Source organism: Carassius auratus, chromosome 2, assembly GCF_003368295.1.
Source record: "Carassius auratus strain Wakin chromosome 2, ASM336829v1, whole genome shotgun sequence".
Lineage (NCBI taxonomy): Eukaryota > Metazoa > Chordata > Actinopteri > Cypriniformes > Cyprinidae > Carassius > Carassius auratus.
The window spans coordinates 1,715,349-1,730,348 of record NC_039244.1 but is presented as its reverse complement, the minus strand read 5'-3'; the positions used below and the strand labels follow the sequence as shown (position 1 = coordinate 1,730,348).

The 15,000-nt window shown below is 28.5% G+C and overlaps 2 protein-coding genes across 4 annotated transcripts in view; one reads left to right on the top strand and one right to left on the bottom strand.

The window, feature by feature from the left end:
* The window catches only part of LOC113112126 (ceramide synthase 2-like), a 371,308-nt gene that overhangs the window by 291,377 nt on the left and 64,931 nt on the right, over nt 1-15,000 (top strand). The gene's annotated exons all lie outside the window — the stretch shown is intronic.
* The window catches only part of LOC113111941 (protein unc-13 homolog A), a 52,782-nt gene continuing 39,516 nt past the window's right edge, over nt 1,735-15,000 (bottom strand). For both annotated transcript variants that reach the window (XM_026277214.1, XM_026277223.1), the window contains 14 exons: nt 14,821-14,917; nt 13,764-13,907; nt 13,595-13,672; nt 13,320-13,397; nt 11,932-12,020; nt 11,632-11,781; nt 9,759-9,882; nt 8,021-8,077; nt 7,864-7,944; nt 6,833-6,980; nt 6,641-6,697; nt 4,651-4,743; nt 4,424-4,583; nt 1,735-2,294 (listed from right to left, as the gene is read on the bottom strand). In XM_026277214.1, coding sequence (XP_026132999.1) covers nt 2,009-2,294; nt 4,424-4,583; nt 4,651-4,743; nt 6,641-6,697; nt 6,833-6,980; nt 7,864-7,944; nt 8,021-8,077; nt 9,759-9,882; nt 11,632-11,781; nt 11,932-12,020; nt 13,320-13,397; nt 13,595-13,672; nt 13,764-13,907; nt 14,821-14,917 — 1,642 coding nt within the window. In that variant the 3' untranslated portion in view covers nt 1,735-2,008. The remainder of the gene's footprint in view (nt 2,295-4,423; nt 4,584-4,650; nt 4,744-6,640; nt 6,698-6,832; nt 6,981-7,863; nt 7,945-8,020; nt 8,078-9,758; nt 9,883-11,631; nt 11,782-11,931; nt 12,021-13,319; nt 13,398-13,594; nt 13,673-13,763; nt 13,908-14,820; nt 14,918-15,000) is intronic.

Here is a 15,000-nt window from a genome sequence, read left to right as displayed (position 1 = left end):
TATATATATATATTATATATATATATACATATTATATAATGTATAATATATACAAAAAAAAACTAATTATTTAAAAAAACTTAAAAATTTAAATGAAAAAATTTAACTAATATTATAACTATATTAGCTCAATGATACTATAACAGCGTCGACCTCAGACGTCATCAGAGACACTGAACAAGTGTTTTTTGGATCGTTTCGCTGCAAAACCAGCACTTCTGACATAGTAGCCTGTTAAAATATAATAACGTTATTAAGAGTATTTTGGATGCCGTGTAGTTACACAAACGAAGGAAAGCCCCATAATGCACGGCGTGTGTTCTGCAGAGGAGGCACAGTGTAATAAAGAGTCATGTTCACATGCTGAAGATGAAGAGAACGAGAGCGACTCGACATGCAGAAACCAATCAAAGCCTGAGTCAGAAAACACAGGTGCACACACACAGATCTGCTTCTGGCTGACACAAGACGCAATGCATTGTGGGTGAGTGCATGTGAAGGCATTGTTTTTCATCATGAGGAGTCATTACATCATCTCAACACGATGGTCTGCAGCGTTCACGTCACGTCAGAACGAACAGTAAGTGTGTTAGTTTTACACACACACACACACACACACACACACACACACACACACACACATATAAAATCACCAAGCTCTAATCTGATTAATGCAACTACATAAAAAAAGATATTAATAATAACAATATTAACCACTTTTTCTACAAAGCTGCACCAAAACTCTGTGCATTGTGAAAATGCAATACAAATACATTTGTAATAAATTATTACTAAATAAAAAATATCGAACAAATTAAGAAATATTACTATTGTAATATTTCACTGTAAAATAAAACAGTATTATTTGTGAAAAATAAATAATAATAATAGCATGTAATATATGTCATGTTGAATTTGTGTACATTCTGATTGGACGTGAACGCAGCCTTCAGCAGAATCGTGATCTCTGATTGGTCGGGAAACATTCTATGGACCAATCAGAAACCATGTGACATTAAATCAGCGTTGTGCTAAAGATTAGAGCTGTCTGAGAAACTTAAACACAGCCCATAAAGTGCAAAACAAAGTGTGTAGAATTAAATCTACAGTCTTCTCAGTCGAGGATCTGTGAACGAGAGAATTTCCAGATCCACCTGCTTCCATATTTCTGAGTGAAAACAGGATAATTCATGAGAAAAAAAGAAGAAATGAACATTTGATGTACTAAAATAACTACAATTAAACAAAAAAATTAATTATACCAAGATAAATAATAAAAATTACAAATTAATAAAAACTATATTATAGATAAAAGAAACTAAAAACTAAATAAATTGCCAAAACTTTTACTGGAATTAAAATGAAAACAAAATATAAAAATTAAAACTATAATTGTAAATTAATGACACTAAAATGATTTATTTTACACAAAATTATGAAGACAAACTTCATATATGTATAGAAATAAAACCATAAAAAAATTTGTTAATTTTTCTAATTTTTTAAAATATAAATTATAAAACATAATTAAATGTTACGTTTAAAAACCACTTATCGTTTATTTCAGCTATTGGTCAAGGCAACCAATTAATATTTTAGAATATTGTTAATATTTTTATAATTCCATTTTATAGAGATTTTTTTTTTTATATTTTCATTTTGTCATTTTGTTTTGCCATTAAAAAAAAAAAACAGTCTATATAGTTTTCATTAATTTTATTTCAGTTTAACTTTAATTCTTTTGGTTTCAAGTTAGAATGAAACTGAAATAAAATGACATTAAAAAAACAAACAATAGAAATCATGAAAAACAACACCGATTATTAAAAAATTAACTGTGTATGATTTGACTCAAACTCATGATCTGTAATGGAAGTAAACAGGGTCGAGAAATATCTGTCCCTGCAGCACAAAACCAGTTTAAGTCTCTGGGGTAGATTCGGGGTTTCTGTTTTCGGTCTGTGCAGATGTGAGTGTCTGATCTTGGTTTACTCTGAGTCTGGGGGCTTCAGCTGCCCTCCTCGGCCGAGCGCTGGTCTGACTTCAGCTTGACGAACTCTTTGGCCACCTCGTCGTTGGATCGCTGCGAGAGGATGCGGAGCACGGTGAGCCCCGTCTCGTCCATGTGGATGCGTCTGCCGAGCGGGAGCCAGCAGGTGGCGCTGCTTCTGGACGTCAGCTCCTTCATCTGAAGCAGAGTCATCCCCACGGTCCGGTCCTCTCGAGCGAAACAGTAATCCTTCACACACACCTGCAGCTCGTAACCCTCGGGACCCAGCTCAGCGCCCAGCACACTACACACAGAACCACAGCACAAGACATGTGACCACTACACCTGTATACATCACCTGGAGCTGAAGAAATCATCTCTCCACTGATGTGAGGTTTGTTAGGATCGAACAATATCTGTCTGAGATACAACTATTTGAAAATCTGGAATCTGAGGGAGCAAAACAATCTAAATATTGAGAAAATCATCTTTAAAGTTGTTCCAATTATTTCTTAGAAATGAATATTACTAATCAAACATTAAGTTTTGATATATTTACAGTAGGATGTTTACTAAATATCTTCATGAACATGATCTTTACTTAATATCCTAATGATTTTTGGCATCAAAGAGAAATGTATCATTTTGACTCGTACAATGTATCGTTGTCTATTGCTACTTTTGTGCTGCAGGAAACAAATATAAAAAAAAAAACTAAATCTAGTTTAACCCATATCCAGTTATCCTGTTCCTCATCTCACCATTTCAGTTGTATGTTCCTGCTATTATAGTATTTAGATTATTTAGAATTTTCTTGTGTTTACATTTTTAGTAATTTCTTTATCAGTTTTTTTTTATATTTCTATATAATGTTTTTTTTCCGTTTTAGTAAGTTTAGTACTTTAAGCTTAAAAAACTTACTGAATACTATATTTTCATTTTAGGTTATGGTGTATATTTTTTAAATGTTTTTATAATTAGTTTTTTTATTATTTATATATATTTCTATATAGTTTATTTTTTTCAGTTTTAGCAATTGTAATACTTTAATTCAAAAATATACTGAATATTATATGACATACGATGAAGTACTCATATTACTTAAAACTAAAATACTAAAATCATTTTATGTTTATTGTAATAAAGATGAAATACAATAAAATATAAATAATACAAGTAAAAGAAATGTACTGAATACTAGTGCTTCAGTTCTTCATCTAATATTTATATTTTACTGTTTTTCAGTTTTATTGTTTAGCTAAATTAATGAAACTTATTTTTAGTCGTTTGTTTTAATTAACAACAACACATACACAATTTAATTCTATAAAGTGAATCACTAAGCATTACATTTAAATAAGTAAAAAATTTAATAAATAAATTAAAGGTAATTTTTATACAGTTAGGTTATAAAAACATGCCTTAATAAATATAAACTCATTAAAAAAATCCATTAGAAGCAGTTAAAATTATAGAGATTAATTATTTTTCTGATCAATTATTCAGAAAATGTAAATAAATATGTATTTTTTATGGTTGGGAAAATGCCTTTATAAATAATAACAATATAAACCCATTTAAAAAATCCATTACTAGCAATCAGAATTTTTTTGAGTAATTAATTACAGATTAATTAATCAGATTAATTAATTTATGAAGAATGGAACTACTTTACATAACATTTATATAAAGAAAAAATATTTTATATATATATATATATATATATATATATATATATATATATATATATATATATATATATATATATATATATATATATATATATACATAATGAATAAATAAATATAAATATATGGCCTGGAAAATGCCTTCATAAATTAATAGCATTATAAACCCATTTTAAAAATCCATAAATAGCAGCAAAAATTATTCAGATAAATTAATTTCTTTACCAAAAAAGATATGTATATGTAAATTATATATTCATGGTCAGAAAAATGTCATCATAAATTATTGACATCATTATCACTTTTTGAAAATCCATTAGTAGCAGACAAATAAATTACTATTTTTATTTTATTTTAATTATAAAAAAAAAGTATAATCATACAAATTTTTTTAATAAAATGTAAATAAGTAAATAAAACTAAACAATGTTATTTTATATTGCAATTATATATATATATATATATATATAATATATATATATATATATATATATATTTAGGGAAACGGCTTCAAAAATGAACTGCATCATAAACCCATTTTGAAAATCCCTTAAGAAGCACAAAAAATATTCAGCTAAATTCATACCTTAGTCAACTATTTGACATAAAATTTAAATAAATAAAATAAGGGAACTATGCCTTCATAAAATAACAAATCATTGATAAAGGTGGCAAATATTGTCCTTTCATAAAAACAAAACGTGATGTTATGCAGAAGTTCAATCTGTTTCTGTTAAAAACCTACAACTGGAAGGATTCGTCGAACTTCGGAGACCAGCTGTTGTTCTTGGATTTGGTGGCAAACTTCCTCTTCTTGTCGCTGAGGTGCGGCCCGATGATGTAAACCTCCACGAAGGGCCGGAATATTCCCTGCGTCTGCCAGCGAAGCTCATTGGCTGCCACAACTGTCAATCAAACACATCATTAACATGATCCTGACACGGACACAGACAGAAACAGAAACACAAGCACCTTTAACTGTGATCTTGTGTCCTCCTGTGTTCGGCTCGCTGGAGATCTCCACAGTCATACAAACCTCACCCACCGCGTCATCCACGCCTGAGGCTGAGGTCAGAAGGTCAGAGGTCAGAGGTCAGAGGACAATCAGCGTGCATCAGATGTAAGGTTTCTGAAGGGTTACTGTATTTACACATTACACCAGCATTACAGCTAAATAAAAGCTTTCATTTAAAATGGTTAAAGATTGAGGGTTTGTATTGAATTTGAAATAATTTAAGACATAAATGGTTTGTGTAATTATAAGAGTTCTTATTTTAATCACATTATTTTTCTGGTGTAATTTATTTTTATAGAAATATAAAAAAAATAATAATAATAATAACACTTTTTGGCAGTAGTACAGTATTATGTATATGTAATTAATTAAAAAATAATAAAAACATTAAAATATATGATAAAATAATGTATACATGACAAAATGATCAGTTGTAATTTTTGGGCAGTTTTGCAGTCGTATATATAAATAATTTTAAAACAAAAACATTCAGAAGATATACAAACAAAATCATAAACAAATAACACCCAAAAAAAGAAAAGAAAAAAAAAAGAAAAGAAAAAAAATGTCATGCAGTCCTATATATATAATTAATTAGAAAAAATGGTTTATATATATATATATATATATATGACAAAATAATGAACTCAATTATTTGGCAGTCATGTAGTCCTACATAATAATATACACATGACAAAAAAAAAATCGCTAAATAAAAATTGTCAAAGAAATATGACAAAATAGTGTATGCATGACAAAATAATCACAATAAAAAAATGTGGTGGTCGTGTAGTCCTATATATTAATAATTAAAACAATAACATTCAGGGGAAATATATATATATATATATATATATATATATATATATATATATATATATATATATATATATATATATATATATATATATATATAAATACAGGTGACACAAAAAAATAAAAATAAAATAAAATTACAAAATAACCAAAATTAAATTATTTGACAGTCACACAGTCCTATATATAATTACTTTAAAAACAAAAACAATCCAAATATATGAACAAAATAATATATGAATGACAAATTAAAAAGAACAAAATAATTACAAATAAACATTTAAGCAGTCATCATACAGTCTTATATATGTATATATATATATATATATATATATATATATATATATATATATATATATATATATATATATATATAAATAAAAACAATCAAAAAATATGACAAAATAATATATGCACATGACAAAATAATCACAATAATAAAAATTTGCAGTCATGCAGTCCTTTATATTATTATTAAAGGATATAATATATATATATATATATATATATATATATATATATATATATATATATATATATATATATATATATATATATATATATATATATATATATATATATATATATATATATATATATATATATATATATATAAATAATTATTATATGCAAATGTTTTGTTAAATTATTGAAACATCAGCTTAAAATCTCAGGGGGTCAAAGAGGTTCAGCTGGCCAAAAATAAATAAATAAGTAAATAAATATTATTATTAAAAATGTCGTGTATATATATATATATATATATATAAAATGTAAAATAATAAATAAACTATTAAATATAGTCTGAATGTGGTCTAACACAAGTGCTATTAGATGTTGTTCCAGCAGAGGGCAGCAGAATCAAACAAACACATCTGACACTAACTGTGTAAAAACATGTCAAAATATAATTATCCATAAGATTCACTCCCACAGACCAGAGATCAATGCTAACAGCTAATTCATCAAGATGACATCAAATCAAATTCCATCAAATTATGGATATGTTTATCTCTGATGCACCACGGTAGTTATAGTATCTGTCAAAACACCACTGTGACCGCAGCCACTGCTGTAAAATCATGATAAATGAGCACACATGAACGGTGTAAGAGATCTGCAGATACACACCTTTCTCTGGATAGACGTCTTCACTGTGAGTGTATCGCACGCCTTTACCACCCAGAACTAAACACAAGAGGACGTCTTGTTCATCAACACTTAAACACAGACCATTAGAGCCACTGACCATCATCCAGCTACAGCACAGAGCTATAAAGGGTTTTAAAGTGTCCCAGAATGCATTGCGCAGACGGAGCGTACCCTGAGTGTGCTGCGACTGGATGAACTTCCGGATGAGTTTATCTGTGGCCTGCGTGTAGAGAGACAGAGCATAGCGCAGAGACTGAAGATCAGGACTCTTCTCCAGAAACGTCTTCTTCAGACCCACACCACCAGCGTGGAAGTATTGCTGTTACACACACACACACACACACACACACACACAGACATGCATAATATAGTGTGCACTCAGGAACATAATGTGTGCTACAGCATGTATACAAGGACACATCTCTGTTTATAATTCACTGCAATATATGTTACTGGAACGAATCAGACATGATGCAGAATTCGTCAATATTTTATGTCCTTTATTTCTTTTTTTAGTAATTAGTAAGTATTAATTATAGTATAGTATTTTTAAGTAATTCCAAAATAGAATTTGCATCCACACCATGCACTGATACAGATACAATAGCAATGCTAGTCTACTAACTGTCCAGTCGTTATTATAGCATTTAATTTGAAGATTTAAACTATATTTCATTCAAATATTACTGTAGAAATGTAGCAGATTGCTGTCTTATTCAGTGTTGTACTGTTATAGTTTTGAACAGTTCTGAAAACAGTTTGTAAGCGTGTGTAAACCGGTCTGTGCGTATAAAGAGTTTGTCAGTTGTTGTGTGTGAGTGAGAAAAGAATTGATCAAATTTGAGAGATGTAGTCGTTGAATGCGTTTTGTGCCAAAGCAATGCTAATCGATCCTCAGTTTAGCCTCATAGACTTCTGTTGTGCTCACTGTGTGAAGAGTATTGAGAAATGTGTCCTAGCATCTGTAAAAAACTGTAAAAATATAACTGAAAAAATAAACTAACTTATATAAATTTTGTCAAGCTCTATAATATTTTTTACAATTTTTCTTTCTTTTTTTTTATTTATCAAATTTTATACTTTACATTAAAATAATTTTTGATTAAATATAATAGAAACTACAAAGGAGATTTGACACAGGAATAAGACCAAGACTAAAATATTTAAAAAGTCTGAATCTGTTGGTGCATGTGCACTTGTACCTTAATAGTGTCCAGTGCGAGCTCGATGACTGCACACTGTTTAGGGCTCAGCGCTTTGGCCTCCTCTCGCACCATGTGCTCCTGTAGGACACCAAAAACATCCGCTTTCACACCGCAGTCATGAACGTGAAGAGAAGAGAAGAGATCATCAACGCACCTTCAGTTTGGAGAGCTGACCCAACTCTTTAGCAGCATTAAAGATGAGCTGTGTGCCCTACACACACACACACACACACACACACACACACACACTGTCTTAGTTACTGATGCACACACAGACACAGACTCATGGGAACCAATACGCTAAAACCAGTTAGATAAGTGCTGGAATAATGTATGGCATTGCAAAGCATTTTTATTAGCATGCATTATTTTATTAAAAAAATAATGACACAAAGACCAACACTTTTCTCAGTGTTAGTGAAAAGAGAAAAGCCTCATTTGATTACAGTCGCAGAGTTTATGAAAAGCTGAGAATAATTCAATCATAATAAACGTTCAAATAAAAACAAATCGAAATAAAACACTTACCAAAAAATATTAAAAGTTTTTCTGCATATCATGTGACCACCGTTTATTAAAAGCGAATAATTAATTAAATGCAAAATGTTTTAAAGTAAAATATTACAGTTTTAAAATACAAGCAAATCAAAACACTTACTAAAAAATATTAAATTTTTTATCTGTTTACTTGCCCATCGTGAGGTCATGAAAAGCTAATAATAAATTACAAAAATGCTAAATTAAAATAAATATTTAAATGACAAATAACACTAAAATAAATAAATAAATTCAATATTAAAATTTAATTATATTTATCATAATTTAATATATTTTTATTATGGTAAAACTAAATATTTATTATATAATAATTTATCTACAGTTAATTTGAAACTATCCAGACACAAGACTTCCACAGTCTTACAATAGAAAAGAGAAAAGACCGGTCGAACAGTATGACATTAAAACGTTTATAACAAAAAAAAAATCTGATTAATATAAGCACTGAAGCATGTAATTAAAATAAATAAATAAATGATTATTTACATTGGCACTTTAGTATAATATCACATATTATTATCATTTTAATTAATATTTACAATTAATTTCAATTTTTTTATATTTTCTGTTCTATATTAATAAATAAATTTAAATTAAAAATATATGCATTCGTCCACCATAATGGATTAATTTCAATATGAAAAATAAATAAATAAATAAATACAATTCTAATGAGCATATAGAATTTTTCCACATTATAATATTTTTTTATAGTGCAAAGAAAAAGCTCTCTTGCCAGTTTTTATTTGAGTGTTGATTAGTAAATTATTTTGATTAATTAAATGATTATTAAATTTTTCAGTAAAAAAAAAAAAAAAGAAACAAAAAAAGAAAAAACACCGGATACACAAGTCATGCAGATAAATAAAATGTCAAAAGTCTGATATACATTTTTTTGTATGCTGGAAAGAAAAACATATCTTTGATTTTACCCTTTAGTGCTGATTATTAAATTAATTAGATTTATTACCTAATTATTAATTCAAATGTATTTTTCATTTCAGTTTTCAGCAGAATAAAAACTTCCGTTTTGATTTTGGTGTTTCTATATAACAACAATTACAGTGCATTACTAGTATATATATATATATATATATATATTAATGTAAATCTGCATAAAACATTTTACAAATATCTAAACTACCCATCTAGTTGATAAAAACTACTGGTTAAGCCATGGACGATAAAAAAGAAATATCATGGTACTTAAATGCACTGCACAGTATACCGTGGTTTTCCCATCATAGCAGTGTCTGTATAAAGCATGGCTTCCATGTGATGTTATTGTGATGCTGCAGTAGTGTGTGTGTGTGTGTGTGTGTGTGTACACACACCGTCTGGTCGGTCAGCGGAGGCAGGATGATGGTCTTCTCCATGGTGTTCATCACCAGCTTCCACAGCTCCTTCAGCACTCGCTTCAGAACCGTCTTCTCACAGATCTTAGCGAACAGAGTCAGACTGAGAGAAGAAGAAACCTCGTCATCATTAACACACAAACTAATGAGTGCAGTCACAGTGTTTCTTATTTACATTTAGTTCACTAGAAAACTACAACTAAAATAAATAACATAAATAAAGACGCCCATTGAATATTAATTCACATGAGACATTTACTGTGCCTTTGTATTTTGAATAAGACTTTGTTCAAATTTAATCCTGACACTGTAAATAAAATAAATGTTTCTGAGACAGTTAAATACTGATTTGATTTTGTAAATAAATCACATAATCTAGTGGCTACTTATATTTAAAAAAATATTTGATCTTTAAAAAGATATTATGACCAGTTTTGCTTCATTTATTATTACTTAATAAAAATAGCTTTTCAAATGAACAAATAATCAGACATTTGTTCATTCATGTAAAAATAAAACAAAATTAATGAAATTTTTTAAATTGCATGTAATTTTTTTTTATTTCATTTCATATTTTTATTGAACTTTTTATTTCTAATGGTTTATGAATGTTTAATATGTAGGTAAACATAAATTAACGTTTTTTTTAATGCAACTTAAAATCACATTTTTTAAATAGTTAATTCATATTTAAATGTAGCTATAAAAAAATGAAAATTTGTAATGCAACTTAAAAATTGTATTTAATTTTGTTTTTATTTAACTTTTATTTTAAATGGTTAATGCATGTTTAATATGTATGTAAACATGAAAAAAAACATTTTTTATTTTAATGCAACTTTTAAAATTGCATGTACATTTTTTTAAACGTTTTTTTTTTTATTTAAATTTTTGTTAAATTGTTAAGTCATGTTTGGAATGTAGGTAAATACAATTAAATAAAATAAAATAAATTATAAAATAAAAAAATGCTTCTATTCATTAGTTAATTCATGTAAAAATAAAAAAAAGATTTATTAAACTTAAAATTGCATGTTCATTTTTTTATTTAATCTTGTATTTGTATTTAACTTTTTATTTCAAATGGTTAATGCATGTTTAATATGTAGGTAAACATAAAATAAAATGAAAATTTGTAATGCAACTTAAAATTGCATTTGTTTTCTTTTTTGCATTTGTTTTTATTTTATTTTAATACAACTTTTAAAATTGCATGTCAATTTTTAAAAACTTTGTATTACATTTTTTTCAATTTACATTTATTACCAATTGTTAAGTCATGTTTGAAATGTAGGTAAATACAATTAAATTAAATTTAAAAAATAATAAAATAAAAAAATGCTTCTATTCATTGACTAATTCGTGTAAAAATAAAAAAGATTTATGAAACTTTTAATATTGCATGTTAATTTTTTTATTTAATTTAGTATTTTGATTTAACTTTTTATTTCAAATGGTTAATGCATGTTTAATATGTAGGTAACATAAAATAAAATTAAAATTTTTAATTCAATTTTTAAAATTGCATGTTAATTTTTTTTATTTAATTTTGTTTTTATTTTAAATGGTTAATGCTTGTTTAATATGTAGGTAAACATACAATTAAAAAAGTTGTTTTATTTTTATGCAACTTTTAAAAAATTTATTTCAACTTTTTATTCAATTTAACTTTTTGTTTTACATTTTTTAACAATTGTTAAGTCATGTTTGAAATGTAGGTAAATACAATTAAATAAAATAAAAAAATGCTTCTGGTCATCTTCACTAATGTAGTCATCTGACAGCCGTTTAACTGGTTTTAATTAGGAGTAGCTCAAAGCCTGATAAAAACGGTATTTCCGGGTTCGCTCACTTGCTGTCCAGGAAGTCCATGATGGGTTGCAGGACGTAGTCTGCGTCTTGTGCTAAGCTGCCGTTACCGTTAGCAGGAACGTTTACTCCTTTCACCTGACTGAGAATATCTCCCATCTGCCTCACGCTCTCCTCGATGTGCGGCTGGAAGCTGATTAATAATGTTATAAAATACTCCATTTAAAAACCAAAAAAACACTGTTCATCAAAGATTCCACAAAAATAGTTATAATATTAGAATAAAACTTCTCTATGGAGCTCTATTTATTAACCCTGTAAATACTCCGAACCCCAAACGCACCTCACGGCAAAGATCCGGCTGAGATCATCCAGAACATTGTTCAGCTTGACTTGAAGATCCTTCAGAAAGTCACTGGCGTCCACATTTAACTGCAAAAACAAGAAACAATCACGAGTCCGACTTGATTTTACTACTCCAGTCTGAAAAACTCTGACTGGCTCAGCTGAGATTTTAAACACATTTAATATTCAGTAATATTATGGATTAGACAGCTCTGACTCCAGTGTTACTTTAGCATCAATGAGATACTATTATAGTTTTTGATCTAGTGCTGTCAAACGCATCCAAAATACAACTACAAAATAAATTATATATACATTTTTTTTTATATACACATGCATGCGTGTATATTTATATAATACATAATAAATATACACAGTATACACACATATATGATGCAAACATATATGGTTTGATTTTGGATCTGATTAATCGCTATTAATTTTTTCAAATCACTAATTTGAATTAGTTTTCATTTTATATTTTCTGTTATTTTTGTTCTATGCTTCGTAGTTTAAGTTTAAATAGTTACAATTTTAAGTATAAGTTTTTTTTATTTTACTTTAGTTTTTTTATTAACAGTTTATATTAACACTCCAATACTTATTTTTATATTTTCTGTTTTATTGACATTTTTGTTAAAATTGTATAGGAATTAATTTTTTTGTATTTTATTTATTTTTAATTTATTATTGTGTTATTATTTTTGTATATATATACATATATATATATATCCAATACCCCAAACTACATCTACATTTTTTATTAATTTATTATTTTAATTATATATATATATATATATATATATATATATATATATATATATATATATATATATATCTATATATATATATATATATATATATATATATATATATATATATATATCTATACATACATTATATATATATATATATATATATATATATAGGACAAAACTTGAACTGAATTGATTTGAGTTAAATTTGTTTCATTAATTCATTTTGCAACATTTAAAGTTACCTGAACTGAATTAAATCAACATGAAACTATACTCCTTCACAGTTTCATAACTGATCAATTTTAAAACATTAATGCTGTCATTTTCCTGTTAATTATTGTGAAACTTCTTTGAAACAATCTGTACTGTGTATAAATAAATGTGACTTGACTGATGACATCATGCCACTCGTTCCAGCCAATGGCATCTGATTAAAACTGAGGCTCCGCCCTCACTGTGAAATCCAGCGAATCACTTTAGTATTTGCTGAGAATGTTGTTCATTTGTTGAATATTCAGTCAATAATGGGTCTTCAGTGTATCACACAGACTATTAAAGCCCATCAACATTTAGAATTATATATATAAAGATATATATATATATATATATAAAGTGTGCATGAACTCACGTCTTTCCCTCCCATGGCCTCAAACATCTTCTCCAGCTGGACTCGCAGCTGCTGGATATTATTAATAATGATGCAAGGCTGGAAATAACAGAAAGAGGAGGTCGAGCGACATTAACGCACACACACACACACACACACACACACACACACGCTACTAAACGAGTCCCTGAAGCTATAAAAAGTGAGGAGTAGTGCTAAATGTGACAGCTTCATGATGCATACATCTCAATTTCAGCTTCACAGATTATTAATGTAAATGCATTACTGTGACGCACCACTTTCTCCTTGTTGCAGTGATTGGGAAAATCCTTGGCAATGATGTCGGCGTAAGACAGAAGAACATTTCCAATGGTCTGAAAGAGAGAAATCGTCGAAGCTTGAACACTTCAGAGGTTTCACTGGGAGTGCAATGATGATAATAATAAGAGTGATGCTTGACTTCACCTTAGCAAACCTCTTCATGTAATTCCCAACGATCTGCGGATCAGGACACTCCAGCTTCCTGATGATCTCGAAGCTCTGGTTGAGCTGGGAGAAGACGTCCACCACCGAACAGGAGAAGAGCGCGTGCTCCGACGTCTGCTGGAACTACAGGAGGATAACAGAGACGCTCAATTATATCTGGTTTCACCGGCTGGGGTTTAAAACAAAAGAAAGAAATACTGACTAAAAAATGTTGTGTCAAGTGACATAAGAGAGCCGTTAACATGCAAATGAGACGATAGGTTATTGAGATATTAACTTAGTTTACATCAGAAGGGAGTTTTTAGAATAAAATGACAAACATCAGTCTAAAAACAACACACAAAAAAAAGCTAAAAATGGTCTGAGAAAGTCTCAATGAATACATTATATATTTTAAATATTTTATTAAATTATATTATATATTATTTTTTTAGTTGTTCAAAAGTTTGGGGTCAGCAAGATTTAAATATAATTTATTTTATTCATTAGTGATGCATTAAATCAAAGACATTTTTTATAATGTTACAAAATATTTCTGTTTCAAATAAACGCTGTTTATTGTTGAACTATGTTCATCCGTGAATCCTGAATAATAAAATGTGAAATATTAACTGTTCAACATTGATAATAATCAGAAATGTTGATTCTTGAGCAGTAAATCATCATATTTTCATGATTTCTGAAGATAATGTGACACTGAAGACTGGAGGAATGATGCTGAAAATACAGCGGAGCATCATTTAAATAAATTACAGTTTAATAGAAATTAAAACAGAAAACAGCTCTTTTAAATAACAATAATATTTCACAATAATCCTGATTTTACTGTATTTTTCAACAAATAAATGCAGCCTTGGTGAGCAAGAGAGACTTCTATGAAAAATCGATCGATACACATCCCACATCACTTGTCATGATTTAATGCAATAAAACATTTGTTTGTGCATGTGAGTATTTCACAGTAATTGAACGTGGAGGTGATAAACTCTCTTCTCTGTGTCATAACACCACACAACAATACACCCCTGATATTTACCCCGTCCTTTGTGTCCCGGAGCAGAGCGCCGTGCAGGAAATCTCTAGACACTTCCTCATTCTCATCCAGCCACAGGATCACGAAGGGCTCAAACCAGCTGTAAAGACAAAGATGAAGCAGCTCTGACACTGTGCAGCATGCACACGATTACTTGATGACCACTGCTTTTAATACTAGGAG